This window comes from Bos grunniens, chromosome 14, assembly GCF_055505025.1.
Source record: "Bos grunniens cultivar Pamir isolate PY7600 chromosome 14, Bosgru_T2T1.0, whole genome shotgun sequence".
Lineage (NCBI taxonomy): Eukaryota > Metazoa > Chordata > Mammalia > Artiodactyla > Bovidae > Bos > Bos grunniens.
Genome location: NC_141178.1, coordinates 82,136,969 through 82,155,909, shown reverse-complemented (window position 1 = coordinate 82,155,909; position 18,941 = coordinate 82,136,969). Strand labels below are relative to the sequence as shown.

Sequence of the window (18,941 nt, the reverse complement as noted above, 5' to 3'; positions counted from 1 at the left end):
CTCGCTTCTTAAGGTGTTGTATTTTCTCAGTTGCTTATTAGGTCTCCTCTTATGTAATGCTTTCACATTTTCTTTATTTGCAGGAATTTTATCTATTATTATTATTATTTGCTGTACCGCATTGCTTGAGGGGTGTTAGTTCCCTGACCAGGGATTAAACCCATGTCCCCTGGAGTGGAAACACGGAGGGAGTCTTAATCGCTGGACCACCGGGCGAGTCCCATGTTTTTTTAAATGTTGTGGTTAGGAGTCTCCTCTGCATATCCTCCATTTATGTATGCACATATGACTGCTCTTGATTGCTTCACGTTATTTTGTCCCGTGCTACTTTGCTGAATTGTGCTATTTTTTAGTTAATTTTTTTGGGTTCTCCAGGTATCCAATCTTAGCAGCTGCAAATAGTGATATTTGAACTTCCCTTCCAGTTGTTGTATTCTGGGCTCCTTCTTGTCCCTGCTCCTGTGAACAGATCCTCTGGCATTCTGGGGAGCAGTCATGCTGCTGTTGGGCATCTCTTGCCAGGCACCCCTGGAGTTTCCCTGTGGGGCAGACATGGGTTTGGAATGAGACACATGCCTTCCAGATGTCAGGGAAGAGCCTGTGCTGCCCATTTCATTGAGCATCTTATTTGTAATAAAAATGGAGAATTATTGTTGAATTTGTTGTTTTTTTTTTAATCACCTATGGGATGATCATGTGACTTTTCTCCTTAGATGTAGTCACATGGTGAACTATACTCACGGGAGTTGCTAATGCTGAGACATTCTTGAGTTCCTGGAATGCCCTTCACTTGGTCTGACGTGGAATTCCTCGAAGGTGCTGCTGGATACTTTATGCTGGTTAATTTAGCATCTCTATTGCTTTTCATAAGTAAGCTGGGTCTGTCATTTTTTTTTTTTTTGGTGTGTACTTTCTTTTCGGTTTTGGCATCAGGTTACACCTGCTTCATAGACATCATTTAGATGTTTTCTTTCTGATGTGTTTGTAGAGTTGTTGAATAGTATTGAACTATATGAGGTTGCAAAGAGTCGAGCACAGCTGAGCGCCTGGCATGCAGGCTCACGCACGTTTGGTCTGTACGGCGTTGGCAGAGTTTGTGAAACCGTTGGGATCTGGTGCTCTTCTGTTTTGTTTCTGTTTGGAGGAAGAAAATCCTTTAATTTTTTTTTCTTTTTTGGGGGGTCAGTTATAGATGTTTTATTTTCCTAGAAAATTATCAGTTTCATCCAGGTTGTTAGATTTATTCATGTAGACTTGAGTGCAGTTACTATTCTCTTAATTTCCTTGGTTCCTGTGATTATTTCCTTTGTATTTGCTCCGTGTTTTTTTTTTTTTTTTCTTGGTTGGATTGGCTATTTGTTTGCACTGTAGGGTTTTTTCTTCAATGATTCACCTTTTGGATATTTTTATTAAATTAATCGTCCTTGTTTTCTGCTTCTTAATGCATCGCTTTTTGCTTATAGTTAATTTCTTTTTCTCTTTCCCAGTTTATCTTATCGTTCTTTTCTCTAGGTGTTTAGATGATTGATTGATTTGTTTCTGTTCTTTTCAAAAAAGTGTTTAATATTTAAAGGCCCTTCCTTAAGTTCTGATAGTGCGTTTTCCTTATCAGTGCTGTCTTGAAGGGCTGACATTTTGGTCTGCAGTCTCTTTTCTGGTCCAAGAGTTGTTGAGGAGTAAGTCTTAAAAACATCTTTTGATTTCTTGGTTTTGTTGTTACTCTAGTTTTAATTGCATTTTGGTCAGAGAATTTCAGTGGTTCTCTTTTGAACTTTTCTGGTTTGATGAGGTTCTTCTTGTGTTTCTAGCATGGAGTCAGCTTTCAGTGTTCCGCAGGTGCTTGGACAGGAGCTCTGCTCTGTCTTCTGGTGTCAGCGGCCAATGTGTGTGGGTCACGTGTGTCTTAGTTTTTGTCCTCCTGCTCTGTCGTTGACAGAGAAGTGACTTGCACTCCTGCGAGAGTCTGTTTCTGTCCCTTCCCCCGTGTCTCCTGCAACTGCTGGCGACTGTGGACCAACACCATGTTTACCCTCAAGCCCGCCCTTCGCCTCGTCTCCGTGCTCCCAGCTGTGGGTCACAGAGTGCTGCCCGCCCCCGACCCCTCCACGTGCCTGTGTGCGTGCGTGATCCTTCTGTCTGCCGCCTCCTGCTTCCTTCATGGGTGTCTCGTACATGCGCATGAGATTGGATTTGCTTTACCGTCTAACCTGAGAGTCATTTTTTCTTTGACTGGAGAGGTTAAACTCATTCACGTTGTTGTTCAGTTGTTAAGTCGTGTCCGACTCTTTGCCACCCCATGGACTCAGCATGTCAGGCTTCCCTGTCCTTCACTGTCTCCCAGAGTTTGCTCAAATTCATGTCCATTGAGTCAGTGATGCTGTCAAACCATCTCATTGTCTGTCTGCCTCTTCTCCTCCTGTCTTCATCTTTCCCAGCATCAGGGTCTTTTCTAATGAGTCGGCTCTTCGCATCAGGCGGCCAAAGTATTGGAGCTTCAGCTTCAGCATCAGTCCTGCCAATTCAGGGTTGATTTACTATAACATTGACTGATTTTATCTCCTTGCAGTCCAAGGGACTCTCAAGAGTCTTCTCCAACACCACAGTTTGAAAGCATCAGTTCTTCGGCACTCAGTCTTCTCTCTGGTCCAACTCCCACATCCCTACGTGACTACTGGAAAAACCATAGCTTTGACTATACAGACCTTTGTTGGCAAAGTGATATCTCCGCTTTTTAATATGCTGTGTAGGTTTGTCATAACTTTCCTTCCAAGGAGCAAGCGTCTTTTAATTTTGGGGCTGCAGTCACCGACTGCAGTGATTTTGGAGCCCAAGAAAATAAAATCTGTCACTGGTTCTACTTTTTCCGCTTTATATTTGCCATGAAGTGATGGGATTGGATGCCATGACCTAATGAGTTCTTTGAATGTTGAGTTTTAAGCCAGTTTTTTCACTCTCCTCTTTTACCCCCATCAAAAGGCTCTTTAGTTCTCTGCTTTCTGCCATGAGGGTGGTGTCATCTGCATATCTGAGGTTGTTGATATTTCTCCCGGCAATCTTGATTCCAGCTTGTGATTCATCCAGCCTAGCGTTTTGCATAATGTGCTCTGTATAGAAGTTAAATAAGCAGGGTGACAATACACAGCCTTGATGTACTCCTTTCCCAATTTTAAACCAGTCAGTTGTTCCATGTAAGGTTTTAACTGTTGCTTCTTCTCTTGCATTCAGATTTCTCAGGGAGCAGGTAAGGTGGTTTGCTATTCCTATCTCTTTAAGAATTTCCAGTTTGTTCTGATACAGTCAAAGGCTTTTACGTAGTCAATGAAGCAGAAGTAATTTTTTGGAATTCCCTTGCTTTTTCTATGATCCAGCGAATGTTGGCAATTTGATCTCTGGTTCCTGTGCCTTTTCTAAACCCAGCTTGAATATCTGAAAGTTCTTTGTTCACTACCATACTGCTGAAGCCTAGCTTGAAGGATTTTGAGCATAACCTACTAGCATGCAAAATGAGCACAATAGTGCTGTAGTTTGAGCATTCTTTGGCATTGCTTTTTTCTGGGATTGGAATGAAAACTGACCTTTTCTAGTCTTGTGGCCGCTGCAGAGTATTCCAAATTTGCTGATATATTGAGTGCAGCACTTTAGTAGCATCGTATTTTAGAATTTTAAATAGCTCAGTTGGAATTCCATCACCTCCACTAGCTTTTTTCACAGTAATGCTTTCCTAAGGCTAACTTGACTTTACACTTCAGGATATCTGGCTCTAGGTTAGTGACCACACCATCATGGTTATCCTGGTCATTAAGAATTTTTTTTGTATAGTTCTTCTGTGTATTCTTGCCACCTCTTCTTAATCTCTTCTCTTTCTGTTAGGTCCTTACTGTTTCTGTCATTTATCGTGCCCATCCTTGCATGAAATATTCCCTTGATATCTCCAATTTTCTTGAAGAGATCTCTAGTCTTTCCCCTTCTATTATTTGACATTATCATTGACATTAATTGACTTTAACTAACATTAGTTGTGGAGAAGGCAATGGCACCCCACTCCAGTACTCTTGCCTGGAAAATCCCATGGATGGAGGAGTCTGGTGGGCTGTAGTCCATGGGGTCATTAAGAGTCTGACATGACTGAGAGACTTCACTTTAACTTTTCACTTTCATGCATTGGAGAAGGAAATGGTAACCCATTCCAGTGTTCTTGCCTGGAGAATCCCAGGGGTGGGGAAGTCTGGTAGGCTGCCATCTCTGGGGTCACAGAGTCGGACACCACTGAAGCGACTTAGCAGCAGCAGCAGCAGCATTAGTTGAGGGCCAGCCAGACTGTCTCTGGGCCCGTTGTGCTCAGCACCATGGACAGCTCCACAGGTGGCTCCGTCCTGCTAGCCCATCCTACCTGTGGACGCCTCCTCCCTGCAGGCCTTGGGGCAGGGCGGGAGCCACCGGCTCCCTGCATTGGTGGGTGGGCAGTCAGGGGAGGGGTTGCAGGGAGTTGCTGTGGGTTAGGGCTTGAGGGCAAGCTCTCCTTTCCCCAGGGGCTCCTCCAGCTGGGTCTGCACTTTCAGCTCCTGGTTTGGGGGTCCAGCCCACGCCCCTGCCTGTCACTCTGGGCAGTGACACTTGTGATTTACCTTTGCCGTCTGCAAAAAGGGGGACCCCCATCTTCCTGTTGCCACCCACCCCTCCTGTGGTGGGGGCTCTTGTCCTCAGCCAGTTAAGTTGCTGGTTTCTTCCGTGAAAGCAGCTGTCTCCCAGCCTCTGTCTCCTCAGCATGGCTGCATCCTGTTGTCTGTGAGGAGGGGGTGGCTGTGACCTGGGGGTCGCCATGGGGCTGGTGGCTCATGGAGGACACGCTGCTTCCATGAATGGGGGCCTCCTGAGGGGAGGGCGGGAGTTTCCTGTCCAGTCACGCTGCTGTTGGTGCTGCTCCTGAGGGTGGGTGATGTGACCATGGGCTGGGAGGGAGCCATGGGTGAGGCTGGGAGGGAGCCACGCCCCGGGACACTTAGGCAGTGATGGTGGTGATGGTGCTTCCAGAAGCACGCCCGGCTCCCAGCACACTGAGCCCATGCCTCCCCGCTCCCTCTGTGCGGTGGGGGCTTCCCCGTGGGGCCCCAGCCTTCCCACACCGGGGGCCCTCCGTGAACTTAGCCAGTGTGTGCCTGTCTTCGCCCGGGACAGTGGGGGTCTCCTCCCTCCCCACAGGGAGAAGGAGCATAAAGCCTCTGCCATTGGGATCGAGGTGGCAGGTATGTGCCTGCCCCGTTTCCCTGCAGCCGGCGGTGCTCTCAGCAGGCCTGTCCTCACCACGGTCAGTGGCCCCCCACGAAGGGCTGGGGAGAGTCCCCGGGCTTTGGCTGTCTCGTCGGATGACCTTGGCTGTCCTTGCGTCGCTGGCCTCTGCTGGGAAAGCTGGGCTGAGACACCCAGGCATGTCCTGAGCTCCGGTCTGCTGTGTCCACCGCCATGGCCAAGTAGGGGGCGGTGCAGCACAGGCTTTGTCTGGAGACAGACCTGGGTCTGGACCCCACCTCGTCTCAGGTCATCTGGGCTTCCTGGGCAGGTTCTTCCTGGGGAGGTTCCTAACCTGCCTGAGCCTCAGTCTGCTGTCTGTGACGTGAACAGCAAAGACTCCTTCCCCAAGGTTAAATGACATGGTGGCTGCGGGCTGCAAGTCCCGGGCCTGATGGGGGCTTGTCCCCAGAAAGTGGGCTGGCTCCCCTCCCGAGCGGGCCGTGCCCGAGAGAATGGGGCCCCCAGCTCCCGCTTCCACCATGACCCTCCTCCACCCCCACGCCTTCCCCTGGGAGTCTGGGGTCTGCGGAGGGCATGACTCCTGGCCCCTGCAGCTGTGCCGTGGGCTGTCGCCCCCGCCCTCGTGACTCAGGCCCGGTCTCCATGCTCCTTGCCTGCCGCCATCCTGGGTGAGGGCTTGGCTGATGGGCAGGCAGCAGGGCGGTGGGCAGAGCCAGGCCCCAAAGCTGGGCCTCCTGTGGCCTTTCCTGGGAGGGCGGGAGGAGGGGCTGGGGTGGCGGCAGAGTGGCAGGTGGGGCTGGGGAAGGGCTTGTGTGCCCAGCATCCCAACCACCCTTTGGTGCTGTCAGCAATCCCTGCTTCTCCGTGGCTGTTCTGGGCACCATTCTCGGGGTGCCTGGGGTGTCTGGCTGGCGCTGTGTTTGACATGGAATCCAAGTTGCTATAGCAACACTCCACTGCATGTCACTGCAGCCCCCAGCCCCTCCTCTGCCTCTGCGCACACAGGCACACGTGCGTGGGGCCCTTGGGGTCTGGCCCAGGTGTGCATGCGTGGTGAGAGGTAGTCCAGCCGGCTCTGTGTCTCAGGGTCTCCCGTCGGCGGTGGGTGCTGCAGGGCTGGGACGTGGACGGAGCAGTGAGCACGGCTGTGCAGCTGACACACGGCCAGGAGTTAACTCAGCCACGTGGAGAAGTAGGTCTGTGGCCTTGTCTCCTTGTCACAGGTGCCAGGAGGAACAAGTTCTCTTAGCTAGGAGGTGATGAACCGGGGGCTCCTAGGTTGCAGGCTGGTCTGTGGCCAGGGTCAGGGGCCACTGGGTGCCCTGGCCTGATCCAGCTGCGGCTGGGTCGAGGGTCAGCCTGGGTTCCTCCCGGGCCAGGCTGGGGTTGGCTGGGGATGAAGACCCATTTGTGGACGGCTGGGCCTTCAGCCTCCACCAGGCTGCAGAAATTAACAAAGTGACCTGAAGGCAAGTGGCCGTGCCCGTTTGCTGAGGATCCTGGGCAGGCTCCTGGCTTTGTGCTCTGCAGACATGGGTGTCACTGGGCAGCTCCCATGGCCCCAGGTGGCCGGGCGTGGTGTTGGCGTGCCCTGGGTCTATATGCTGGCAAACTGCCTGAGGATCTGCTGTGCGCTTGTCCAGCCTGGGCACAGTGGTGGCCGCGGCCGCGTGCTGCTCTGGCCTGATGGAGTGCCACCTGCCGGCCCGTGCGTCCGGACCAGCAGTGCTAGCGTGTGTGTTTGCTGGGCTCAAGGACCATGTTTATCTTTCCTTCTCCTGATCGTAAAAGTGACATGTGGGCCTGGCAGAGAGCTTGGGAGGCCCTGGCCCGCACTAAGGCAGTTCGTCTGCCCGTAGCCTCCTGTGACCCACCACCCACTCTGGGCCGCTCTGTGATGGGACTCACGTGTCGTCTTATACAATAACACAGTGCACCTTAGCAATGTCCGTTCTTGATGGTGTGCGGCCATCGCCACCTGATTCCAGAACTTTTTCACGCTGGCACAGAAACCCTGTACCCCCGGTGACCACTTGCCGTTCCCACCTCTGGTCTCCTTTGGCCGGGCCTCGTCCGATGACTGGGTTTGTCTCCCGTGGACGGGACCTGACTGCATGCTCCTCCATGGCAGCTCCCCCCCGACCCCTGCTGTGGTGTTTCGGGACCCGACTGCGTGCTCCTCGGTGGCAGCTCCCCCTGCCCCCGACTGCGTGCTCCTCCGTGGCAGCTCCCCCCGCCCCCGCCGTGGTGTTTCGAAGCCCTGTTGTGTGTGTGTGCACGTGGGTTGGCTGTGACCCCCGAGGCGCCGCGTGTCTCTTCTGCTGTTGCACAAACACCGTCGCCCGTGGGCTCTGTCCTGCTTCTCGTGTTCCACGTGTGGGTCCTGTGTGTCCTGTGCGCCACTCACGTGAGCAGCCCAAGCAGACAGAGGACTCCAGCGGGTCCCGGCCTACTTGGTGTGTGTCTGGGCTGCCTTCAGGAATGGGTGACAATGGCCCAGGAGTGGGGTGACCTAGTGGCGGCTCCTCTGTCCCCGCGGCCAGGACACGCACCTCTCAGGGTAACTCTGTGTCCTGTGCTTTTCTAGCGTCATTTTTCCCCTTAGTGTCGTGTGGGAGCATGTCCCCCACAACTGAGTATATGCTTTTAACACTATTTAAATTGTCTGCGTCATACTCTATTTAGATACCTAACGCGATGTATTTAATTCTTTATTGCTGGCTATTTTGGTTGTTTCTGGCTTTGTGTTTTTATTTTGTAGTGTTTCTGGCTTCCCGAGTGCTTCCTGTCTGATTCCTCAGCGCAGAGCTCTAGGGTGGGTGCAGGGCGTGGTTTGCCGGGGCTGCTGCAGCCCTGCCTCTCTGCTCTCCTGGGGCGCCGGGGGATCCTGGGGGCACAGGGCCTACTCTCGGGGTGGCGGGAGGCACTCCAACTGTGCTGTGATTTTTTTTTTTGGCTGTACCACCCATGTGCGGATTTCCTCAGTAGAGATGGAACCCGTGCCTCCTGCAGCGGAAGCCCTGAGGTTTAACGTCCGGACCACCAGGGAAGTCCCCGTGCTGTGACTTTGGGTGGTGTCTTCCCACTCAGCCTATCACATCCCTGGGGGCCGGGAGCTCTGGGTGTTTGGGCGCCTGAAGCTTTTGTCCTGCGTGGGTCTGTCTCACTGAGCCGTCTATTGGCGGGTGGCGAGCCTTGGGGCCCTCGCAGCCCTCCTGGGCTCGGCCTCCCCCACTGCCAGGCTCCTTCCTGCCCCGCCTCCGCCTCAGTCCCTCCCTCCGTTTCAGGGTTTTCATCTGCAAGAACCCTCCAGGGGCCTGTAATCTGTGGATTTCCCACTCCTAAGTGACGGCTCGGAGCCGAGTCCCCAGTGACTGAGCTCCGGCGTTCGGGGTCCCTGGAGTCTGTGCTGAGAGTCTCATGCAGGCCGCGCCTTCACAGGGGCAGGGGCGGCCAGGCGGTGCGTCCCGGCTGCTTTTCTGTCCAGTGGGATCGTGTTCCTCCCTCCTCTCCCTTCTGTCTCCAGCCTCCCTCGTCTCCATCTGGGCAGGTCGTGGTCCCTGCTGGGCTCCGACAGCCGTGAGCTCAGCCCAGGCTCTCAGACTCTGGAGCCTGGCGGGCTGGGGGCTGTCCTCCCCGCCCCCAACCCCATCCTGGGCTCCGCCCAGCTTCCCCTTGCCCAGCCCGTGGTCAGGAGCACTGGCCTGGGGCCCCTCCCTGTGTGGTGGGGGGAGGGCCTCTCCTCTGAGCCGGGTCAGTGCCCCTCTGCCGCCTGGTGGTCTTGGGGTCCCCACCCTCAGGGTTCCCCACCTCTCACCCACCCAGGCTGCAGTGGCCTGGGGCAAGTCCTGGGGGTGGCCGAGGGCCAGTGCAGGCGGCGCCCCGGGGCTGCCCTGGAGATGGAGTTCTGAGTTGTCTTCGGCCTGTATCCTGGTTTCTTGGGCAAGCTGAGGGGGAGGTGTTGGGGCGGAGTCAGGTTGTCTGTGGGTGGTATGTGCGCTCGGCCGCGCCAGGCCCTCTGCTCACTGGCCTTTGAGACCGCCCAGCTGTCCTTTGAAGGTGCCTGTGCCTGGCCTGAGCCAGCTCCCAGGGCCTTGGGTCTGCGCCCTGCAGCTCCTTCAAAGACCAGATGGTTTCCTTCCCCAGGGCGTCCTGCTCAGTCCCCAGCCTGCTCTGCGTGCTCCTGCCCAGTCCTGGGGGCCTGCCGGCCTTTTCTCTGAGTCCCAGAGAAGGAGAGGTCTTAGTAGACTGGTGAGGGAGGGGGCTCTGGGGAAATGCTGGGGTCTGGATGTGGGGGGCGGGGAGAACTGCCTGGAGGCGCAGGGGAAGGACCCAGACTGCAAGTGGCCTCGGTGCCCATGTGCCCCCTTGACCCGGGGCAGGTGGGAGAGCTCCCACACCCTGCACCTCCCCCACCCGCGGGGCCCGTGTCACGGGGCCTAGTTCCTGGAGGGGGAGACCAGGTGAGGGGCTTGGGCGGGGCAGCGGGCGCATGCGCGCCTCTCGTTTCACAGCGTTTGGCTCTGAGTCCTCCCCAGGAAACCGTCCCTCACGCGGGTTCAAGGGAGCTTGACTTTCCTCAGACTGTTCTCTCTCTCACTTGGGTGACTGTTCTGCTTTGGCGCAGGCTCTTCTCACTGTGTTAGGCGTGAACCACTCTTTTCCCACGCGGCTAACCAGATATCCCAGCACCGTTTATTACAAATTCAATCTTAAATGTCCATATGTACGTGGGTCTCATTTTAGACTTACTTTTTTATTCCGTTGGTCTGTGTTTTCCTGCCTGGTTTTAATCATAGAGACTTTCTAGCGTGTGTTAGATCACGTTGTCGAGATAGAGCTCACGTCCCCTACAGATCCCACCCCGACGTGTGTGCTCCGGTGGTTTTCAGGCTCCTCACAGGGCGACCCTCCGTCACCGCCAGCAAAGCCTGGACCTCTGGTCACGCTGGACCAAGCCCCACGCCCGCGAGCAGTCAGTCCGTGTCCCGCTCCTGCAGACCCGCCTGTCGTGGGCGCTTCACAGAAACGGGGCGTTGGTGCGTGGCCTCTCCGTCTGGCTCTCCTCAGTCAGCTCGACGTTTCCAGATTCACTGTGTCGTAGTGGCGTTGGCCCTTCTTCTCTGGTGCTTATCTGCTTGTTTCCGTGGTGTCTTCCTGTGTGGACGCTCTGGGCTGGCTGGGGTTTACCTGGAGGGGAGAACGACGTCTTTGTGAGCAGTGCCGTCCTGTCCGAGGACGGGGGTGCTGTCCACGTGATCCGCTCCGCCTCGGTCGTCGGAGGGACAGCCGTCTCGTGTGGCCTTCGTTCCTGGGCCTGTCCTCGCTCGGGTTGCTCTGGTGACTGGGGTTCCCCTCCAGCTGGCACCGGTGAGTTTACCTGCAGCTGCTTTGCCCAGCGCGTTACTTCTGGGAGCTCTAACTCGTGTTGGCATTTCCGTCGCTGTCGTGCCGTTGGTCCCCACTTCCGTTTCCCTCGGAGCAAATGCTCGTTTTAGGATTAGTGGGTGTTTCCCATTTTAAGAAATTTTTTTGATTGTCTTCATCAGGAATTCTGTTGATGCTGTTTTTAGTGTCCGTCTGTGGGGAAACTTGTAGCCTTTCCTTTGGGTGGATGTGGTGTCGTGTTAATGGGTTCCTAAGGCCGAACGTGCCCCGCATCCCTAGAAGGATGAGCAGGTCAGGACCGAGTTTTGTCTCCTGGTGTGGCATTTAGTGTGGCAGCATGTGCGAGGCCAGCGCTGGTGTGTAACTTCCCGAGTCCTGCACTGCGCTCACCAGGTTTCTGTATTGGTGTCACCGTAAGTGCCTCACACAAGGGGCTGGAGGTTGCCCTGCTCCGTCAGCACCCTGGGATAACGTATGGAGCTCCGGAAGTGCTCGGCTTTGGAAACGTGGCAGGATCCCCCGCAAAGGCCTCTGGCCCTGGCGTTTTGTGGGGTGGTTTTTATGAAAACTTTCTGTTTCTTTTATCCAGATTTGTCTCTTAAAGCTTTCTGTCTCCAGGGGGTCACCTCTGGTGAGCTCCGTTTTCCTCAGATACTGTCCGTCCTGTCCGTGTTTACAGTTTCTGTGTATAGAGGTTTGAAAGCAGGGCCTTAGTGAGTCCCTCATGCGTTTGTCTGGTGACCCGCCGCCCTTTTCATTGCTGATACTGTGTCTCTGTGGTTTCTCCCCTCTTTTCTTTCAGCTCTTGGTGGTCTCTTTTGTTAGTACTTTATGGAAAACAGGATTTTAATTTGTAAATAAGTTCTATTGTTTTTCTGTTTCTCGCCTCATTAATATTAACTTTTGTTTACATTCTTCTTTCCTTGTGGTTACTTCTGACTTTTTTGCTCTTTTCCAAACTTTTGAGTGAAGAATGAACTCCATTTGATTCCTTTTTTTTTTTTAATGCATGAAATATTGAGCATTTCGACTTTTTGTCTGGTAACTGCTTTAAACATGCTCTGCTGATTTTCATAGGTAATATTTTCACTATTTTTTAAAAGAATTTCTTCAGTTTAATTTTTTTTTTCTCTCTTCAAGAGTTGTCTAATAGATTGTTTTTGAGATGGGAGGAACTTCTTAGTTTCAGAAAACATCTTAAGCATTTGTGTGTGTCATTTCACTGCCAATGCCGGTGTGTTAGAGCTGGTTCCCATAGCCATGGGGTCCCGGTGCCCCCCCCACGAGCTTGCTGTGGCCCATCACCCATTTACGATTTCTTTACTTCCTTTAGTAGTGTGCGTTTTCAGTTTTCGATATACAGATCTTACACCTTTCTTGAATATGTTCCTTGGATTAAAAAATATTCTAGTAGAGTTATTAGTTTGTTTTGAACTTAAAACTCCTGGACAAAGTAACTCTAGTTTTGAGAACAGTCGCTGTATTAAGAGGAAGCCTCTGCTCCCCCAGGTTCCGTACGTGTAGCCGTTATCCCGTGCTTGCTCCCTCCCCTCCCTCTTTGTGTTCATGGACTCGTCACTTGTTCCTCTGGACTGCCCGGCAAGCTGCAGACACGATGCTCCTGACCCCCGAATGCAGACTCCCTATGTAACCCCAGGGCTGGTGTCAACAGCAGCATTAACAGCGGCCAGTACTGTGGCCTAAGAGTCTTCCTGGTGTTCCCGGGAGAGACCTTGTCAGTGAGCCCAGTGACACGTTTCTCCACCAAATGAAATCCAGGATCCCATTTCGTTTTGGGGGTGCCATCTCCCTGGCCTCCTTGAACCTGGACGGTCAGGTCCTCCGTCTCTCCTTGTCTGCAGCGCTGACACAGGAGAAGGCTGCAGGTTGGCTGTTCTGCGGGCCGTCGCTTAGCCGGGTGTGTCTCCTGTCCATGTGGTCCTTCGTTTTTGGCAGGAGGGCCTGGAGAGGCTGCTGTCTCCTCCTCGGTGTCTGGTGGCAGGGGCACGTGAGGTCTGACCTGTCCCCCACTGCATGACCCAGGCCCTGGGGTCAAGCCGACATCCGTGAAGTTTCTCCTCTGCAGAGCTGTTCTTCCTCCACTTTTAATTAGTTTTTTGGGGAAGGTTCTTTGAGACTGTATGGATATCCTGCTGTTTATGGGACTCACACCCAGCAGTTCTCAGGCCCGCTGGACGTTCTTGCCTGAACGAGTTACTATCATTCCTTGACCTGTCCTCTCCTGTGTTGCTCTGTGACTGGGGTTTTCCGTATGAGTCAGTCCTTGTAAGGACGTTGCTTTCCCAGTTGTCAGCGTCTGCTCTGACGAAGAGCTTTTTCCTGTGTGTGTTTACAACCACATGGACTCATAGACTTTCACTTTACTTCTTTATTACAAGGCTATAACACGGACTTGCCTGGGGGCCCAGTGGCTAAGACTGAGCTCCCTATGCAGGTGGCCTGGGTTCCACCCCGGTCAGGAAGCTACCGCGGCAAAGATGGAAGACCCCCTGTGCCGCCACCAAGACCTGATGCAGCCAGATAAATCAATGCACGATAGGTGTTTTTTAGAGGCTATAATAAATAAAAGTTATAATCTTTTATTACCATTGTCTTTTTTCATGCTCAAATTGTCGCAGAGTTGGCCAGTGGAAGGAAGCCTTTCGGACTGGCCTCTGGGCCCTTTGGCGATGGCCCTGCCTTGCTTTGATCACTTCCTTGCTCTTTCATGTAACAGAATGATCTAGGCTTACCTTTTACTCTCTCTGCCCCGGTCCTGGGATCAGCCATTTCTCCAAGTAGTCTTAATTCCTGTCTGTGAAGAATGGTGTTTGTAACCGAGAAACACGTGTTCCCGTTGGTCTGGAGCATCACGCCATCTTAGGGGACGAAGCCGGGAGGGGGATCGTCACGCTCACAGCTGCGTGAGCGAGTGGCCCACACACGTCTGTGCGTGGTGCAGACTGAGGCCACACGCAGCCTGCCAGCTCCAGCGGGCGGGGGAGTGCTCGCGGGGGCCCGGTGGTGCGGGAGGTGTGGCCGTGGGCTGTGGGAGGACCGGCAGAGAGCGCTGGGGCAGGCGTGGGGAGCACTGCCGCCACGGAGGGAGCGCCTTGACCTCGACCCGTCTGTCTGTGAGACCACGGGTGAGTCGCTTCCCCTCCCTGAGTTCAGTTTTCTCATTTTAAAAAGTGGGGTCTCAGGGACTTCCCTGGTGGTCCAGTGGCTAAGACTCTGCGCTCCCGATGTAGGGGCCTGGGTTCAATCCCTGATCAGGGAACTAGATCCCACGCGTCCCAGTGGAGGTGGAGGAGCCCACGTGCTGCACCTGAGGCCCTTTGGCCCCGACGTCTTCTCCCCAGGACACGGCAGGCATGGGACCCAGTGTGCTGGGTCTCCCCTGACACCCTGCTCTTCATCCTAGGGTCTCCTAGCTGCTCTGGCTCCAGAATACTACCGTATGAAGCCACTCTGGCGGGCCCGGGGGTAGTGGTCAGTGGAGGAAGATGGGCCTGTGGGTAGCAGTCAGTGGAGGGAGGCCGGCCCATCCCATGGGTAGCGGTCAGTGGAGGGAGATGGGCCTGTGGGAAGCGGTCAGTGGAGGGAGATGGGCCTGTGGGTAGTGGTCAGTGGAGGGAGGCAGGCCCATCCCGTGGGTAGTGGTCAGTGGAGGGAGATGGGCCCGTGGGTAGCAGTCAGTGGAGGGAGATGGGCCTGTGGGTAGTGGTCAGTGGAGGGAGGCAGGCCCATCCCGTGGGTAGTGGTCAGTGGAGGGAGATGGGCCCGTGGGTAGCAGTCAGTGGAGGGAGATGGGCCTGTGGGTAGTGGTCAGTGGAGGGAGGCAGGCCCATCCCGTGGGTAGTGGTCAGTGGAGGGAGATGGGCCTGTGGGTAGCGGTCAGTGAAGGGAGATGGGCCCTTGGGTAGTGGTCAGTGGAGGGAGATGGGCCCGTGGGTAGTGGTCATTGGAGGGAGATGGGCCCGTGGGTAGCGGTCAGTGGAGGGAGGCCTGTGTCTAGCCCAGGGAGGGCTCTGCTGTGGGGTGGTTCACGGTGTCCTCCGGGCCCTCAGTGGGCAGCAGCCTGGGCCGCTGGGCCTGCCTCGCAGAGATGTGGGCGGGACTGGGCATTGGTGTTGCTGCTGCTCCGTCCTCCCTGAGAGCAGCGCTTCGGTTTCTGAGCAGCGCAGCCCGGGGCCTCCTGCCTCCCTGGAGCCGCGCCGCCGCTTGGGTGGAGCGGAGCACAGAGGGAAGCAGGGCAGGGCTCCCCGGCAGCCTCCCCGCCAGCCTCCCCGCCAGCGCGCCTGGGACCAGGTGAGTAGAGGGCGTCTGGGTAGGGGGCAGGCCGTGACCGGTTCTCTCCCTGACCGGCCCAGCCTGCAGAGCCTCTTCCTCCCCAGGCCTGCCTCCTCCAGAGAACCTTCCCACATGCCTCACACGGAGCGGGCCCCGCGAGGCCTGCGGCTGCTCTTGGCCCAGGTCAGGCGTTTAGTCCTGTTGCCCCGACCCGCTCTGCCTGTGTTGGTTCAGTGAATCACAGAGACTTCACTACACAGGAGAGTCGAATCCCTTGGAGTTGGGCTGATGCACCTGCCATCTCAGCCCCTCAGCCTGGCCCCGTGTCTGTGTCTCCAGGCCTGGCGTGTGGCCGGAGGAAGGGTGGCTGTGTCTGGGGGGCACTGGGCCGTGATGGCGAGCAGGCTGCAGCCCATTCCAACCCCTGGGTCCCGGGGTGCCACCACAGTTGGCTCCACCAGGGCTGTGTGTGCCGGGGAGGCGGGGCAGGACCGAGTCCTGTGGTTGCTTGGGGCTGGGCGGGGAGGGGAGACAGAGGAGGAAGAAGGGTGACCCCAAGGCACTGGGTTGGGGATCGGGGGCTTGGGGCCCTGAGCTCGGCCATGGGTGAGGTCCCGAGGGCTGTTGGCAGGGACACGGCCGGCGTTGGATGGGAGCCGAGGTACTGGAGGAGGGGACTCCCCGAGTGGGTACGTCAGGCCCCCGCCTCTGGCCTGGTGCCGAGGGCACTCCTAGGGGTGCAGACCAGGGTGGCGGGAGGTTTGGGCTCGGTCGGGAGGAAGGCTGGACGCACCTCCCTCTGTGGACTTGGGGACCCCGCTCCTTACCCGGCCCCCGGGGTTCCTCTGGACTGGGTGGTCTCGGGCCTCTCTCCCATGTGTCTGGGGCCACCGGCCCTGACACGGCTGACGCGGGGGCGGACAAGGCGAGGGAGGCTGGGAGCCCTCGCTGTTGGCCCTCTGGGGCTTGTGAGTATTCGGGCGGGAGCAGGCGTGCAGGGGGCCCTCAGTGTGAGGACGCATGCCTTGAGGGTGGCCTCCTCCGCACGCTTCCTCTGGTGTGACTCACCACCCTCCCTGGGGCTCCCTTTCTGGTACCTCCTATGTGGGGAGACTGGGTTCCGGCTCAGGACGGGGTACCCGGCCAGGTGGGGCAGGCCGGGGACCCAACCGTGTGCTCTCCAAGGCTGGAGGCGTCCAGGGCGGGGAGGACGCCTGCTGTGGTCAGGTCCATCACCACGCTGGGAGAACCTCACCGAAGCCGCAGCAGGAGCGAGATGCTGGGCAGGGTGCAGCCCTCTGGGGAGGTCAGCTCTCCCCCGCAGAGGGGCTGCAGGGTCCCAGTGCCCTTCTCCTGGGTCAGCTCAGGCCTCCGGGAGGCTGAGGGCAGGAGGGAGAGCCCATCCTTTTCCTCCCTGTCTGCCCCCGGGGCACCCCCTCTGGCCTCCAGGCCTCGGCCTCCCACAGGGGTGCTGCTGTCCAGCGTCGCTGCAGGGCCCCGGCTCACAGACGAGCTCCTAGAGGTCTCTGACACGGCACCCTGACCCACCAAGGGCGGGCGTGCTACCCCGGTTACAGGAGAAAGCTGGACCAGAGATGAGAGAGCGGCTCGTGCCAGGCCCCACCGGGACCCGCTCTCCATCCTTGGGGGTCCCTCTGGTATAGTGCGGGGGCAGGGCCCATGCTGAGATGCCCCCGTGTAGACAGTGCCACTCCTTGTCTGTTGCTGGGAGGGTCCGCCCTGGTCTTGGGGGGGCCCCTGGCCTCTGCGAGCCCCAGGCCGGCAAGAGAGAGCTGCAGGCGGAGGTCACAGGCAGGGCCCCCCCTACTGCGGCCTCGGCACTGGCCTTGGAGCTGGGTCGTTGGCCCCCAGCCTGGGCTGTGTCCAGGCGCCCCTTCCAGCCTGGCATCCTGTGGTGTCCTGCTGGCCGGCCGCTCCCTCCTCTGGGGCCTGGGGACTTTGTCCTGCGGGCAGGGCTGCGTTGCTGGGGCGTTCTCTGGCACCCCTGCTTCCCCTGGTGCCCAGGGGGCAGGATCTGGGCAGTCCAGGGACAGACAGCTCCCTTCAGGCTGTTTCAGGGGGCTGACATCCAGGGTACAGCCCGGCGCCACTGTGAGCCGGGGGCTTGAGGCAGAGGAGGCCGGCCACCCGGGTGGGCGGTCACGGAAGCTGCTCCGGAGAAGGCCTCCTGGGGAATGGGCATCCCTCCCTGGAGTCTGGCTGGCAGTTTTCAGGTGCCCGGGGCTCCTCCTGGGCACCCTGGCTCAGCGGCATCCGCCGGCCCTCCGGCCTGGCCCTGCTGCAGCTTCCGCCCACCCGCTGGGCTGCCAGCAGCTCTGCTCCTCCCCCCGTGGCTGCCCTCTGCCTGGCCTCGTGATGTGGGCACTCTGGTGGAGAGGTCGGCCGTGAGCTGGCTGTGCAGGGTGGGCGGGAACAGTGGACGGGAGCCGAGGGTGCAGCCTGGCGCAGGGCAGGTGGGGGGCGCGGTGGGAGCCCCAGGGGTCCGCGCGCCCAGGCCCTTGAGGCCCAGAGCCCTGCCAGGGGGCCCAGGCAGCAGGTGGAGGACGCGCTCTGGGTGTCCTCTGGCCGGGCTGGCTCTGTGGTCCCTGCGGTGGGTGGCCTCCATCTCCCAGTCTCCGAGCAAAAGCACAGGCCGTGGGAGACCGCAGGCTAGATGGGGGGCAGGCTGGGGGTCTTCCCTCCATCTCAGACCAGGACTGCTCACGACCCCTCAGCTGCCTGGACGTTGGTGGCAGCCCCTTGGCCTGTTTCTGCCCCTCAGGTGACCTGTGCTGTTGGCTGGTCACTGCAGTCCTGTCCAGCTGCCCGCCTGCGACCAGGCGCTGGGTGCACCCTCGGCCCAGTGGGTGCCTAGAGCTGCCCGCAGCCTCCGCCTATGGCCGAGGGACCGCCTCACACCGGATGCCCCTTCTGTCTTCCCAGGGCTGCCCTGCCCCTTCCTCCAAGCTGTGGCTCAGAGCCTTGGCCCCTGCTCCCTGCTCCCGCTTGAGCTCTGCGGACCCCCAGGGTCTGTGAGAGCTCCTGTGGGAGCCCTTGCCACCCACACAGCCAGGTTCCTGGGGCCAGCCCTCCTGCCCACACTGGATGCGCGCCTGGCGCACGGCGGGCGCACGGCGGGTGCACGGCTGTCCTGGCCCCTGCCCGCCCCGAGCCTCTTGGCTGCGCAGGACAACGCTGGGGCCCTGGGTCTTGTCAGCTCAAGCCAGATACCCGTGCAGCTGTGTTTCCAGGCCAAGCCTGCTGGAGGAGGATTTCACTGGGATTTTGCAAATTAAGCTTTAATGTTTTAAAAGTTTCCACGCATGAAGTTTAGAGAGAGAAGGAGCGCTGCGTGGTTTATTCAGGGAGAAGTCCCCCGACCCCTGCCAGTCACCTTCCTGCCATCCCATGGCTGCTGTGGGTCGTCTGGGAGGCCGCTGACACTCGGAATAACGCTTGTGCCGCTCTTCACTGCTCGATCCTGTTTCCACTGCTCGATCCTGTTTCCACGTTTAGACGCTAGTTGTTGACTTGCAAGGCGAGGTCGCAGGGGTCAGGCTGCCGGGCGGGGTGGGCGGAGCCGGAGTGAAACCTGAGTTCCAGCTCTGACCCTCCTCTTCTCCCCCCACCCCGTTTTGTTTCCTCTGCAGGAAGGTGCGGCCTTGCGTCCTGTGAGAAGATGTCTTATGGATCCATCGCAGGCAGTGGCGGCCTGGGGAGCCGCGGCCCTTTCGGGGGGCCCTTCCGACAAGGCTATCAGCCCCTAGGTAAGGGCAGCGCGGGCGTGTGGGGGGCAGCCGGGGTCGGCAGGGGGTGCGTCTCCACTGTGTTACCTTGGTAACCATGGTAACCGCAGACGGATTCTGTCCTTCTGACCGGCCCTGCCTTTGACCCCGGATCAGGGGTGCCCTGGCCCCAGATGGGCCGGGGTTGTTGGCATTGGGTCAGCACCCAGGAAGAGCAGAGTGGGAGACGCCACCCTGCCTGGGGGCAGGTCCAGGCGTCCGCAG

At 57.4% G+C, this 18,941-nt stretch overlaps 1 protein-coding gene across 23 annotated transcripts in view; it reads left to right on the top strand.

The window, feature by feature from the left end:
• TSNARE1 (t-SNARE domain containing 1) overlaps positions 1–18,941 on the top strand; it is a 117,062-nt gene that overhangs the window by 16,929 nt on the left and 81,192 nt on the right. For 19 of the 23 annotated variants that reach the window (XR_015140388.1, XR_015140387.1, XR_015140385.1 and 16 more), the window contains exon 2: positions 18,582–18,698. Coding sequence is in view for 19 of the 23 variants with exons in the window: in XM_086335626.1 (XP_086191752.1) it covers positions 18,611–18,698 (88 nt within the window). In the remaining 4 variants the exon portion in view is untranslated. Of the gene's footprint in view, positions 1–9,277; positions 9,502–14,843; positions 14,950–18,581; positions 18,699–18,941 lie in introns of those variants that run through there. The other 4 variants (XM_086335607.1, XM_086335617.1, XM_086335608.1 and 1 more) reach the window with 4 other exon arrangements.